Source organism: Hermetia illucens, chromosome 6 (genome assembly GCF_905115235.1).
Source record: "Hermetia illucens chromosome 6, iHerIll2.2.curated.20191125, whole genome shotgun sequence".
NCBI classification, from domain to species: domain Eukaryota; kingdom Metazoa; phylum Arthropoda; class Insecta; order Diptera; family Stratiomyidae; genus Hermetia; species Hermetia illucens.
In genome coordinates, this window is record NC_051854.1 from 89,688,279 (window position 1) to 89,701,231 (window position 12,953).

At 46.6% G+C, this 12,953-nt stretch overlaps 1 protein-coding gene across 1 annotated transcript; it reads right to left on the minus strand.

The window, feature by feature from the left end:
* Positions 1 to 2,794: 2,794 nt before the first annotated feature.
* Positions 2,795 to 12,068, minus strand: LOC119660072. The gene is made up of 3 exons (XM_038068451.1): positions 11,932 to 12,068; positions 3,353 to 3,506; positions 2,795 to 3,295 (listed from the first exon to the last, which is right to left on the minus strand). The coding sequence occupies exons 2-3, from the start codon at positions 3,425 to 3,427 to the stop codon at positions 2,795 to 2,797; spliced, it is 576 nt and encodes a 191-aa protein (XP_037924379.1). The 5' UTR covers positions 3,428 to 3,506; positions 11,932 to 12,068.
* Positions 12,069 to 12,953: the final 885 nt, after the last annotated feature.

Genomic DNA, 12,953 nt, shown 5'->3' on the forward strand with positions numbered 1-12,953 from the left:
ATAGTCTTGTACAGTAAGAGCTTTGACCCTATGTGACAGATGTCAGATGTCGTTAGATGTTACCAGGGCGCATCACCAAATATTGGTAGCACCAGAAGCCGGACCAAAACACCGCCGTTATCACCCAGATATTCGGTTGGGTAGTTTCTGAGAATGGGTTCGTTAAAGAAATCATCACTTTCCACCCCTCCCACTCCCCGCCTTTCCAATAAATGCCAAAACTAAAACCGGCTTCGAAAGTTACTAATCGAGACCTTTCATTCGATACCCAATATGGCTATATTTGGTGGAAAATTTTACACCCCCCTTTTGCATGTATGGGGATCCCCCTTAATCTCAACGTAGAAGAATATTACTCACTGCATGTCTGGGCGTTTACAGTTCCCACCTTCTCACCAAATTTCGTGTCAATCGACGCAGTCGTTTCTAAGAAAATGTCGTGTGACAGACAGACAGACAGGGATGCTATTGGGAGGCCAAAATCCTATCTATATCTATCTATGTCGCTATAGAAAAGGTAGAGCAAACAATGGGAAGCATAACGAGAGCATGCGATGCTGCTATGCCGAGACGGCGAGTCCTCACAAAAAGACGTTCAAACAATTGGTGGAATGAAAAGATCGCGGAGTTACGGGATGCATGTTTTCGAACTAGAATGATCTGCCAAACGATCTAGAGGAAGATCGGACTTCGACGAGAAACGGCAAGTATATGTGAACCTTCGAGGCAGAATTAAGCAGGTTATACGGACCAGCAAGCGAGAATGCTTCAAAGAACTTTGCGTAGAGGCAGACCAAAGCCCCTGGGGAACAGCGTACAGGATGGTTATCAAGAAGATGAGAGGGTGAACACCACAACTGACCTGCCCGCATCTTCCGCTCGATATCGTGATGACGCTCTTCACCCCGGATAAAGAGGAGCGCAAACTTCACAAGCAATCACTAGACGTCTACACCATATCTGCGGTAACTGAGGAGGAACTTATACAAATTTGGCAGAGAATTGGTGATAACAAAGCACCCGGTATGGATGCTGTTCCCAATAGAGCTCTTAAACTCGCTGTTAAGACCAGACCAGACTGGTTTATCAGCGTATTTGAAACATGCGTGGTAGACTGGTGGAAAAGGCAAAAACTAGTTTTATTACCGAAGCCGAATAAGCACACCATCAACACAGGACATCCATTATCATACCGCCCGATTTGCCTCATCGACACGGTAGGAAAGATGCTCGAAGGGTCACCTATAATAGACTGTTCCCTATCATTGAATATAAGGATGGACTATCGGAGCGACCACTCAACGATCGACGCCGTAGACGTTATTTTGAAGCTGGCTCAAGACGCGATGTCGTCTAAAAAATCAAAAATGCGTTCAATTCCGCTAGTTGGGAGTGGATAAAAAGTTCAGTGGCTAAAACGGGTGTCCCTAGTTATTTGACTAAGCTCCTCGAATGTTACCTTTCGGAGAGGAAACTTTGGTACAATACAGATGAGGGATCCAAGCAGTATACCGTCACTGCAGGAGTACCACAGGGCTCAGTGTTGGGTCCTCTCCTATGGAACGTGATGTACTTGTCCTGCCCGTACGAAAGGAGGCCACGATAATCGGTTTCGCAGATGATCTAACTGTAGTTGTCGTCGCGAAACAACTTGAAGATGTTGAAATGTACGCTAACGAAACCATTAGCTTGACCTTGTCGAACAAAAGACGGAGGCGGTCTTGATTACCAACCGTAGGGAGAGGAATACGGTTAACATTCGTGTTGGTGGTCACATCATTACTTCGAAACCGGTTATCAAACACCTAGGGGCGATGATTGATGTGAAAATCAATTTCAAGAAACACCTGGACTATGCCTGTGAGAAAGCGGCAAATACCAGCGCGTTACTTGCATGGATGATGCCTAACACTGAAGGCCCAAGATGCAGTCGCAGATTACTTGTGGCCGGAGTAGTTCGCTCCACACTACTATACGCGGCACCAGTTTAGGAGGAAGCACTAGCGTGTGAGAGTAATCGGAGGAGGGTAAATATGACTTACCACTTAGTGGTGCTGAGGGTGTGCAGCGCCTTCAGAACAATATCAGGCGGCGAAGCATGTGTTACTGCGGGTTGGGTCCCGATAGACATTCTGGCAAGTGAGACACGCTGTCTGTATGAGAAAAGGAAAATAAATCTTCCTGAAAAGGATGCAGAATATCGAAAAGTGGAAAGGCGAGAGTCGCTGGAAAAGTGGCAGCAACGGTGGGGTGGCTCGCAAAGGGTTTGTTGGACTCACACTTTGATTCCCCGCATTGAGGAGTGGATTCAGGGACGACACGGCGAGATTACCTACCATCTGACGTAATTCCTGTCAGGACATGATGGTTACAGGAGGTATCTTCACCAATTCAGGCTGGATGATTCTCTCTTTTGTCCTGAATATGGTTGTACATCTGAGGACCCGGAGCATGTTATATTTCACGATTTTTCTCAGAGTGGAGGAGCCTGGAAGACTCCTTGAAAATCAACCTAAGCCCGCAGAACATCGTCTGGGAAATGTTGAAGTCAGAAGGAAACTGGTGTAGGGTGAACTTCGCAATCAAAAGAATACAGAAGGAACTTGGAAAAGCGGAGTGCGCAAGGATAACGCGAAGAACGGAAGGTTTGATCGCTTAAAGCGCAGTCCACCCCGCGCCTTCGCCTTTTGCAAACAAAACCTTAAAAATTGAGGACATATATCTTCATATAAGGAGCCCTGGTTAAACACTTGGACTTTCGTGCTTTTGAAGATCGCTATAAAAATCGCCCAGTTCATTTCGAATTTGTTTTATTTTTGAGTTTTATAATTTTAAGTTCAAAGACAACATTGAAAACTAATTTACTTACATTTTCGCTTATTCGAAAGAAAGATCCATTTGTCAAGAAGTAGACATTTGGTTTATAAAAAAAATGAACGGGGAGTAGATCCGAATCAATTGTGTAGTTTCGTATGGAAAAGTTGGCGGGTTGCATTGGACAGGTCCAGCCCGTGCCCAAAAAGTCTCTTATTACTTTGTTTATGAACATTGAAGCATATTGAGTCAACCAAACCACTTTCTCGTCACAGAAATTGTACTTCCGATTGAAGACGACAGTTCTCCTGGCATTCGAATTAACTTCTACGATACTGATTTGAAAGATTACCGTTGGGCCCAGAACGCGGTTTAGATGTATCAAGGCACTTAAATGTCGGTCCCCTTCCTTTGTGAAGTTACACTGTCCGTATCTGGGATCTGCAAAGCAACGAACTTCCTCTATCCGAATTTTAAAATCCTGGTGGAATTTTTGTTACTTTTATGGACTAGGGTAAGTAAAATATTCTAGAATTACCTTCCGCATGGTTAATGATGCTGAAAACATGAGCGATGCAATCAGTAGCCACGTTCCGATACGCTGAAGGATCATTTCGCAATGAAATGTTTAAACAGTCGAAATTACACCTTCCGGTCCCATAATTTCACATTCGATTGTATCTACAAATATACTAGATGGAAGATACTAAGAGCCAGGAGGAAATTAATTCGAGTTCCCCGAATTATGATTTTAGGTAGACATAATGCTGAGATCGTATACCACGGACAGAGTAAATATCTAGACGCTATCAGAATGGCATTCGGGTAAAGGGAAGGGCAGTTGAAATATTTACCTCTACTCTATCGTATTAGGGTAATTATAAAATGACCATAGGTATAGGATTTTGCCTATGAATGTTCGTTATAGTCTGTTCTAATCGAGTGCTTGTACCACAATGAAGAACAACACCAAGCACTATTGACTAGACTACAGTGGCCTCTCATTTTCTTTCTATTCTCCACGAATCTACATAAAAGTTTACGCCACACAGGGTTCTTCTCTTATCGAATTCTTCCTATTATGATTGTTGGGAGTGATGCACTTCTATTCCTTCTACTCTGAGGTTATTTGCTGCTATTCCGACCATTTAGGTTTCCCCATCTTGAACTTGTACGGCAGGAGTGACCCTATGAAAGGATGCCTTAAGCAGGACAATGGACTAGAGTAAGCCCTACTGGATGCAAATTGCTGGACGCCCCTTCGACCTCAGATAGCAGTTGACAGCTAGGAGCTCTTTTTTAACGAAACACTGCAAACGGAGAAAGATGAAGGCGAGTCTCCCGCCCCTAAAAACGGGACAAATTGTACCAACTGGTCCTCCAGGTTCGGGGTTGGGTAGGCCTGACAACCCTACACGGAAAACAACCTGTTACGAAACCACAAACGGAGCCTCGGACTGGATACACTATACAACGGCGAATCCAGCAAGGACAACAGAGTAACTATTTGCGCATTTTCTCATGAAACGTGCGCTCCCTATACGGAGATGAAGCTGCCAAGCAGCTGGCCGATACGCTGTGCCAATATAGGGCTGATGTAACACCGTTGCAGGAGATGCGTTAGACAGGGACCGGTATCCTGGAGAAGAGCCACTTCACCATATATTATAGCGGCGATTTTTTCCGTGTGTGAAGTCGCTTCTCCGCTCGACGGATTTCGTGATAAGTCTCTGCGCGTGCTCGCGTTCTTTGAGAATGTAGCATTACTCGGTATGCAGCATTCTTCTGTTCCGTTGCAAGCTTACATTGATCGTAGAACCAGCCGTTCCGAACGGCTGTATCAATGATAAAGCTCTTCAGGTGGTTGTGAAGATCGTTCTTCTCAAGGACATCTATTAGCTGCGGTTATTGTGCCTTTATAGGTGTTGTGGATGGCTGGTCAAAGGGTAGTATAGGTCCCAGGGCGAAACGTGGATTGGTTCCCACGATGGAGCATAAAACCTGGGAAATGCCTGCTGAACCAACACCAACAGCTCTACTACCAAACCCTATCTCCACCTCAACGTGGTCACCGCTGGGAGCTCTTTGTTAACGAAAAGCTGCAGACGGAGAAGGATGAAGGCGAGTCTCCCGCGCCTAAAAACGGGACAAATTGTACCAACTGGTGCTCCAGGTTGGGGTTGGGTAGGGCTGACAACCCTACACGGAAAACAACTTGTTACGAAGCCACAACAGCAGCCTCGGATAGGACGGACTTTAAAACGACGGACCCGACAACGACAACGGATCAACGATTTGCGCATTTTCTCATGGAACGTGCGCTTCCTGTACAGAGATGAAGCTGATGAGCAGCTAGCCGATACCCTGTCCCAATATAGGGCTGATATAAAAGCGTTACAAGAGATGCGATGGACAGGCACCGGTTTCCTGGGGAAGAGCCACTACATCATATATTATAGCGGTCATCCAGTAAACCATGTGCTAGGAGTAGGTTTCTTAGTCAGCCAAAAAATGAAACCTGCTGTTATCGGCTTTGAAAACATAAGCGAACGGCTATGCACTCTGCGTTTGCGAGGCAAGTTTAGAAATATAAGCCTCATAAACGTTCACGCCCCTACAGAGGAGACTGCAGAGTCGAAGAAGGATACCTTCTACGAGGCAGTAGAACGAACCCTCGAAGCCTGTCCCAGATGTGATATCAAAAGCATACTTAGGGATTTTAACAGCCAAGTAGGGAAGGAGCCTGTATTCAGGCGATACGTTGGCTACCATAGTTTACACGAAAAAACAAATGATAACGGAATGCGGATTATTCAATTAGCAGGGTCACACGAAATGGTTGTTGGAAGTACCTGGTTTGCGCGGAAAGCGGTCCACAAACATACGTGGGCCTCTCCAGACGGGGCCACTTTTAACCAAATTGACCACGTGTTGATCGAACGCCGCCACCTCTCAGCCTTGATGAATGTCAGAACATATAGGGAGGCCAATATAGACTCGGATCACTATCTCGTTGGCATGGTGCTCCGAGCTCGAATAACAATACCACCTAGAATCCCCTCTGACAATCAGGTGAGAGTGAACACTGAAGCCATCCACAACACAACCCTCCGCGACACCTATAAGAGGGAAATGGATGCCGCAATAACCGCAGTCAACAGATGACCTGGAGATGAAGCATCAACAAATGATATTCACAATCATCTGAAGAACGTTATCATGGATACGGCTACAAACATACTTGGCCCCAGTCGCAAAAGGAGTCGGAACGGCTGGTTTGACGATGAATGTAAGCTAGCAACGGAACGGAAGAATGCCGCATGCCGAGTAATGTTGCATTCTCAAAGAACGCGGGCACGCGCAGAGACTTATCACGAACTCCGTCGAGCGGAGAAGCGACTTCACACACGGAAAAAGGAAGCCTGAGAGAACCAACAAGTCTTTGAACTAGAAAAATACAGGCAGCAACCGCACCAGGCGCGGAAGTTTTACCAAGAAGTCAGCAGGATGAAGCCTTATACACCTCGATGCTCATCCTGCCGAGACAAAGAGGGAAATCTGATTTCCGACAGAATGGGCATATTAGAGCGATGGGTTGAGTACTTTGATGAGCTACTGAACAACCAGAACATCGACGAGTTGGAGGCCCCGCCAACTGAAGACGACGGACAAATACTGCCACCACCAAGTATAGAAGAAACAGTCCGTGAAATTCATCGGCTTAAAAATCATAAGTCGCCAGGACCCGATGGAATTACAGCCGAATTAGTTAAATATGGAGGCGACGAATTACACCAAGTGGTTCATCGGCTTGTGCTCAAGGTGTGGGACAGCGAATCAATGCATGACAACTGGTAAAGAGGCATTATCTGTCTCATATTTAAAAAGGGAGATATCACACAGTCAGTGCAATGTCAGCACCAAATTAACATGCACCGGAGTGCAACCGCTCACCAGTTGCTAGCACAGTTCGCTGTGGAAAGTCCTGGGGGTTTAACGTGAGTACCTGCCGTGAAGACTTAATTCCACGGTCCTCTTCGGACGCGGATTGATTTTGTGACCACAATCAGAGCCCCGCCATGCAAGCACAGCGGTCCTGGCTTATACTGAGTGCAGGCTCAGCATTCATACCAGTGGATGCGAGGCCTATCTAACACCTCTGCCGCAACTAAGGGGTACGGCGCCCGAGTTGTACAGCGCAACTCCACGCTTGAGCTTCGAGGAGCTCTGCCCGCGATGTAGGCATAACCACAACCACCATAAAACTCCCACTACGGGGGCAACCGCAAATAACTGTGCCGAGAACACATCCTCCAGGAATTCTCCTGGAGCATATGCTCTCAGAGGGCCATCCCGGTTCCCATGGTACCAGATAACCTCCGGTGAGGCTTCGTGGCAGAGCCACTTCAGATGAGTTCCTTGCAGACTCGGGTCTGATCACCCTCCTCGAGTACGTGGGGACGGAACTCCCCAACGGGTTAACTGGAGTTCGCTGTGGAGGTAAATGCTGATCTAGTGCTAATTAGCGAGCAATACCGAAACATGGACCCAGCCTCATGGCATCTCGACTTATCGAACACCGCTGCCATCTGGGTTCGATACGACGTTCGACGTCGTGCTCTTGCCGAAGGTGGAGGAAACGGGTTTGTCTGGATCCGGTGTCTAGGAATAACGTTTTTTAGAGTTTACCTGACGCCGAACGAGACGATGGAGGACGCTGTTTCGAGCGTGGAGGGACGAATCCTGGTAGGCGGTGATTTTAATGCCAGGGCCCTTGAATGATGCATGCCTCAGCGGGACTTCAGAGAGAAACGGATTCTGGAAATGGCGGCGAGAACCGGACTCGTAGTTTTAAACACCGGATCCACGACAACCTTTCGGTGACCAGGCTGTGGAGGAAGCATTCCTGACATCACTTTTGCGTCGGAATCTCTGGCATCATCGGTGGACGGGTGGCGAGTTCTAGAAAACTTCTCGGCAAGTGATCACCAGTGCATCGCGTTCGAATTGGTTGGCGCTACTTGGTGGCGAGCACCAACGCGACGTTTCCCCGGCCTGTCAAATGTCGCGTGGGTGAACATCGGGAAGTTCGTCGAAGCTTTTGGAGCAGGCAGAGCCGCGCTGGAAGGCGCTCCGGGGAGTGGTAGCGTCGCAGCTGAGGAAGTGTCATAAGCTCTGCCGTTTGGCACAACGTTTCCACACCAACGAGCAGGCATGCCCCATAAAGACACAATATAGGTCACCAAAAAAGAAACTCCGCAGTGCTATAAATAAAAGCAAAGCTCGGGGCTGGCAGAACCTTGTCAACGAGGTGAATGAGAACCCGTGGGGACTTGGCTATAAATTGGGGCTCTGCGGAGGTCCTGCATACAAAGTATCGACCAGATGGACCGCATTGTACAGGTATTGTTCTCCAGACATCCTGTACGGGTTGATGTTAATAGGGCGGAAAGCGTCGAGGATTGCCCCTTTTCACAATGAGCGAGCTCGAAGAAGCGGGTACTATGAAAAACAAGAAGGCACCAGGTCCTGATGGCATCCCGGCGGAAGTCTACAAACTGGTGTTCCGCGAACGGTCCGAGTTGCTGCTTGAGGCGTTCAACGCTTACTTACAGGAGAGCATTTTTCCTTGTCGCTGGAATGTGGACAGATTCGCGCTGATCATAAAGGGTAAAGGAGACCCGGAGCTCCCGTCTCCATACCGACCGCTGTGTATGTTTGACACGGCCGTGAAAGTGCACTAGAAGCTCATCAGGATCCACGCTGTCGGGGGCTTATCCCTCGGCCAGAAGGATAATCTCGACCCTGAGTCCCATATCGATCGGCGAGTTGTTTATAGGTCAAAATCAGCGGTTAAATCATCATCATCATCAACGGCACAACAATCGGTAACCGGTCTAGGCCTGCCTTAATAAGGAATTCCATACATCTCGGTTTTGCGCCTAGGTCCACCAATTCCATATCCCTAAAAGCTCTCTGACTTCCTGACCTACGCCATCGCTCCATCTCAGGGAAGTCTGCGTCGTCTTCTTTTTCCACCATAGATATTGCCCTTATAGACTTTCCGGACTGGATCATCCTTATCCATACGGATTAAGTGATCCGCCCACCCTAACTTATTGAGCCGGACCTTATCTACAACCGGACGGTCATGGTATCGCTCATAGATTTCGTCGTTATGTAGGCAAAAATTCTTTGGAGGATTCTTCTCTCGAACGCGGCCAAGAGTTCGCAATTTTTCTTGCTAACAACCCAAGTCTCCGAAGAATACATAAGGACTGGCAAGATCATTGTCTTCTACAGTAAGAGCTTTGACTCTATGGTGAGACGTTTCGAGGGAAACAGTTTTTGTAAGCTGAGATAGGCTCTGTTGGCTGCCAACAACCGTGCGCGGATTTCATCGTCGTAGCTGTTATGGGTTGTGATTTTTGACCCAAGATAGGAGAAATTATCAACGGTCTCAAAGTTGTAGTCTCCCATCTTCATTCTTCCCGTTTGACCAGTGCGGTTTGATGTTGTTGGTTGGTAGGTTTTTGGTGCTGACGTTGCCATCATATATTTTGTCTTGCCTTTCTTGTTGTGCAGCCCAAGATCTCGATCTGGACGAAGGCAGTTTGTACGTCTCAGCATCATGGATCACTTTCCCGAGGGCCAGGTTAAAGAGGACGCATGATAGGGCATCACCTAGTCGTAGACCGTTGTTGATGACGAATGGTCTTGAAAGTGATCCTGATGCTTTCATCTGGCCTTGCACATTGGCCAGAGTCAGCCTAGTCAGTCTTATCAGTTTCGTAGGGATTTCGAATTCTTCCTTGGACGTGTATACTTTTACCTAGGCGATGCTATCATAGGGGGCTTTAGAGCTGATGAAAAGATGGTGCAACTGGTATCCATATTCCAACAGTTTTTCCAACGTTTGCCACAAAGAGAAAATCTGATCAGTTGCTGATTTGCCTGGAGTGAAGCTTCTGTGGTATGGGCCAATGAAATTCTGAGCATATGGGGCTATCCGGCCTAGCAAGATAGCGGAGAATATCTTCTAGATGGTATTCTGCAACGTAATACTTCTATAATTGCTGCACTGTGTGATATCTCCCTTTTTATGTATGAGATAGATAATGCCTTTTTGTCAGTCGTTAGGCATTCATTCACTGTCCCATACCTTGAACACAAGTTGGTGAACCACTTAGTGTAATTGGTCGCTTCCATATTTAAACAATTCGGCTGTAATTCCATCGGCTCCTGCGAATTATGATTTTTAAGCCGACGAATTGCACGGACTGTTTCTCCTATACTTGATGGTGGCAATATTTGTCCGTCGTTTTCAGTTGGCTCGCCGATGTTCTAGTTGATCAGTAGCTCATCTACTCATCGCTCCTGTATGCCCATTCTGTCGAAAAGCAGATTTGCCTCTTTGTCTCGGCAGGATGAACATCGAGGTATATAAGGCTCCATCCTGCTGACTGGTTGGTAAAACTTGCGCGACCGGTGCGGTTGCTCCCTGTACTTTTCTAGTTCACAGACTTGTTGGTTTTTTCCAGGCTTCCTTTTTCCGTGTGTGAAGTCGCTTCTCCACTCGACGGATTTCGTAATAAGTCTCTGCGCGTGGCCGCGGTCTTTGAGAATACAGCATTACTCGGTATGCAGCATTCTTCCGTTCCGTTGCAAGCTTACATTAATCATAGAACCTGCCGTTCCGACCGGCCGTATCAATGATAAAGCTCTTCAGGTGGTTGTGAAGATCGTTCTTCGAGGCTTCATCTCCAGGACATCTGTTAGCTGCGGTTATTGTGCCTTTATAGGTGTTGTGGATGGCTTCATTATTCACTCTCACCTGATTGTCAGGTTGTGGCCGTGTTGCAATTCGAGCCCGGAGCACTATGCCAACGAGGTAGTGATCCGAGGCTATATTGGCCCCCTTATATATTCTGACATTCATCAACGCTGAGAGCTGGTCACGTGGCCAATTTGGTTGAAAGTGGTCCCATCAGGAGAGGCGTATGTTTGTGGACTGCTTTCCGCGCTGCTAATTGAATAATCCGCAGTCCGTTATCATTGGTATCCTTATGTAAACTATGGGAGTCGATGTGCCGCTTGAATACGGGCCACCATAATATATGGTGTAGTGGCTCTTCTCCAGGAAACCGGTCACTGTCCACCACATTTCTTACAATGCTGTTACATCAGCCTTATATTGGGACAGGGTATCGGCTAGTTCCTCAGCAGCAATCGGTCTGCACAGGGAGCGCACGTTCCATGAGAAAATGCGCAAATTGTTATTCTGTTTTCGTTGCGAGGTTATTCTTTTTAAAATCCAGCCTCTCCGAAGCTCCTTCTGTGGCTTCGTAATTTCGGTTTGTAGGGTTGTCAGTCCTACCCAGCCCCCAACCTGGAGGACCAGTTGGTACCATTTGTCCCGTTTTTAGGCGCGGGAGACTAGCCTTCATCCTTCTCCGTCTGCAGTTTTTGATTAAGAAAAAACACCTCCACGTTTCGCCTTGCTACCTGTTACCTTGCCGAAGCCACTACGACTCAAACTCTATAATACGCAATTGTTCCTATACCCGTGAGGACTTTCCACGGACAAACTTTCAACTTTTATACTGTGACGTAGGCCAGGGGTCCGCGGGCTCTTAGACTATTTTATTTAATGTTAATTAACTGGGTTCAGTTTACAAAAAGTCACTTCTAAGGGTATATTCTGCGTTTAGGACTGTTTCAGATGATGCTTCGTTCTTTATCTCAGGAACGATGCCGATTGATATCCTGGAAGATGAGATGATGAACATATACAGCGCGCGGGCTCATCCATGACATTAAGGGTGGTTGGGGAGATCAATCATAATCTTAACCAGGTTCTCATCGAATCATGTTGAGCCACCCAAACCACTTTTTCGTCACAGAAACTGTACTTTCGATTGAAGATAACAATTCTTCTAGCCTTCAAAATAACTTCCACGATATTGATTTGAAATTTGTATTCAGGCACTTAAATGTCCTTGCATTCTGCATACGTGGGATCGGCGAAGCACTGAACTTCCTCTATCGAATTTGAAGATCCAGTTGGATTTTTTTTACTTTTATTGCGAAGGTAAAAGTATAATATTTTAGACTTACCTTCCGCATAGGTAATGAAGCTGCAAAAATGAGCGATGTAATCAGTAGCCACGTTTCGTTACGGTGGAGGATCAATTCCAGATATAATAATAAAAGTCCAAATTACACTCTCTTGTTTCATGATCCGAAGTTCGATAGTGTATACGAATATACTAGGCGACTATACCCGTAATTATGAATTGGGGTAGATATGATACTAAGATAGTGAGATAATACACCACGGTGAATATCTAAACGTTATCAGAATAGCGTTCGGGTGGAGGGACGACTACATAATTGAAATTGATCTGCTTCATCGTAGCATACATATCGTCCCAGGAAGAGGCTTTTGTAGTAATCAAGAATTCGATGAATTAGATGAACATAGAAATTTGTAGATGGCTAGTCTTCAGTGGAAGCAAGGAGTAAAATTAAATTAAATTCTTCTGTTGTTCTGTTGAATCGTTCCTGTTACGAAATTTGTAGGGGCTGGTGTTTTTCAAGTTGGCAAGGGGTAGTACACACCAACAGCTCCGCTGCCAAACCCAAACCCTAAGATGAAGCCGAGCCTTCTGTTCTCCTCCAGGAAGAAGGGGGGGGGGGGGGGTTGTGAGTTGGGTAGGGCTGAAACCCTACACGGAAAACTACATGTTTTGGGGCCATCAAGCTCCGAATCCGGAACTGACCAGCAGTTTGTACAGAACGCGAGCTGCTAAGCAACCGGTCGATACCCTTTTCCAATATGAGGTTGGTATAACAGCGTTCCTGCCGAAGAGCCACTGCACTATATATTATAGCGGCCATCCTTGGAGTAGGCTTCTTAGTCACCCAAAAAAATGAAGCCTGGTGTTATCAGTTTCGAAAACATAAACGAATGGTTATACACTCTGCGCTTGCAAGTCGAATTTCGAAATGTAAGCCTTATTAACGTTCACGATCCACAAGGGGAAACTGCAGGATGGGAGAAGGATAAACTCCACGAGGTAGCGGAATGAACTAATAGGGACACTTCGGCATCTATAGCTTGAAAAAAAACTACCGAA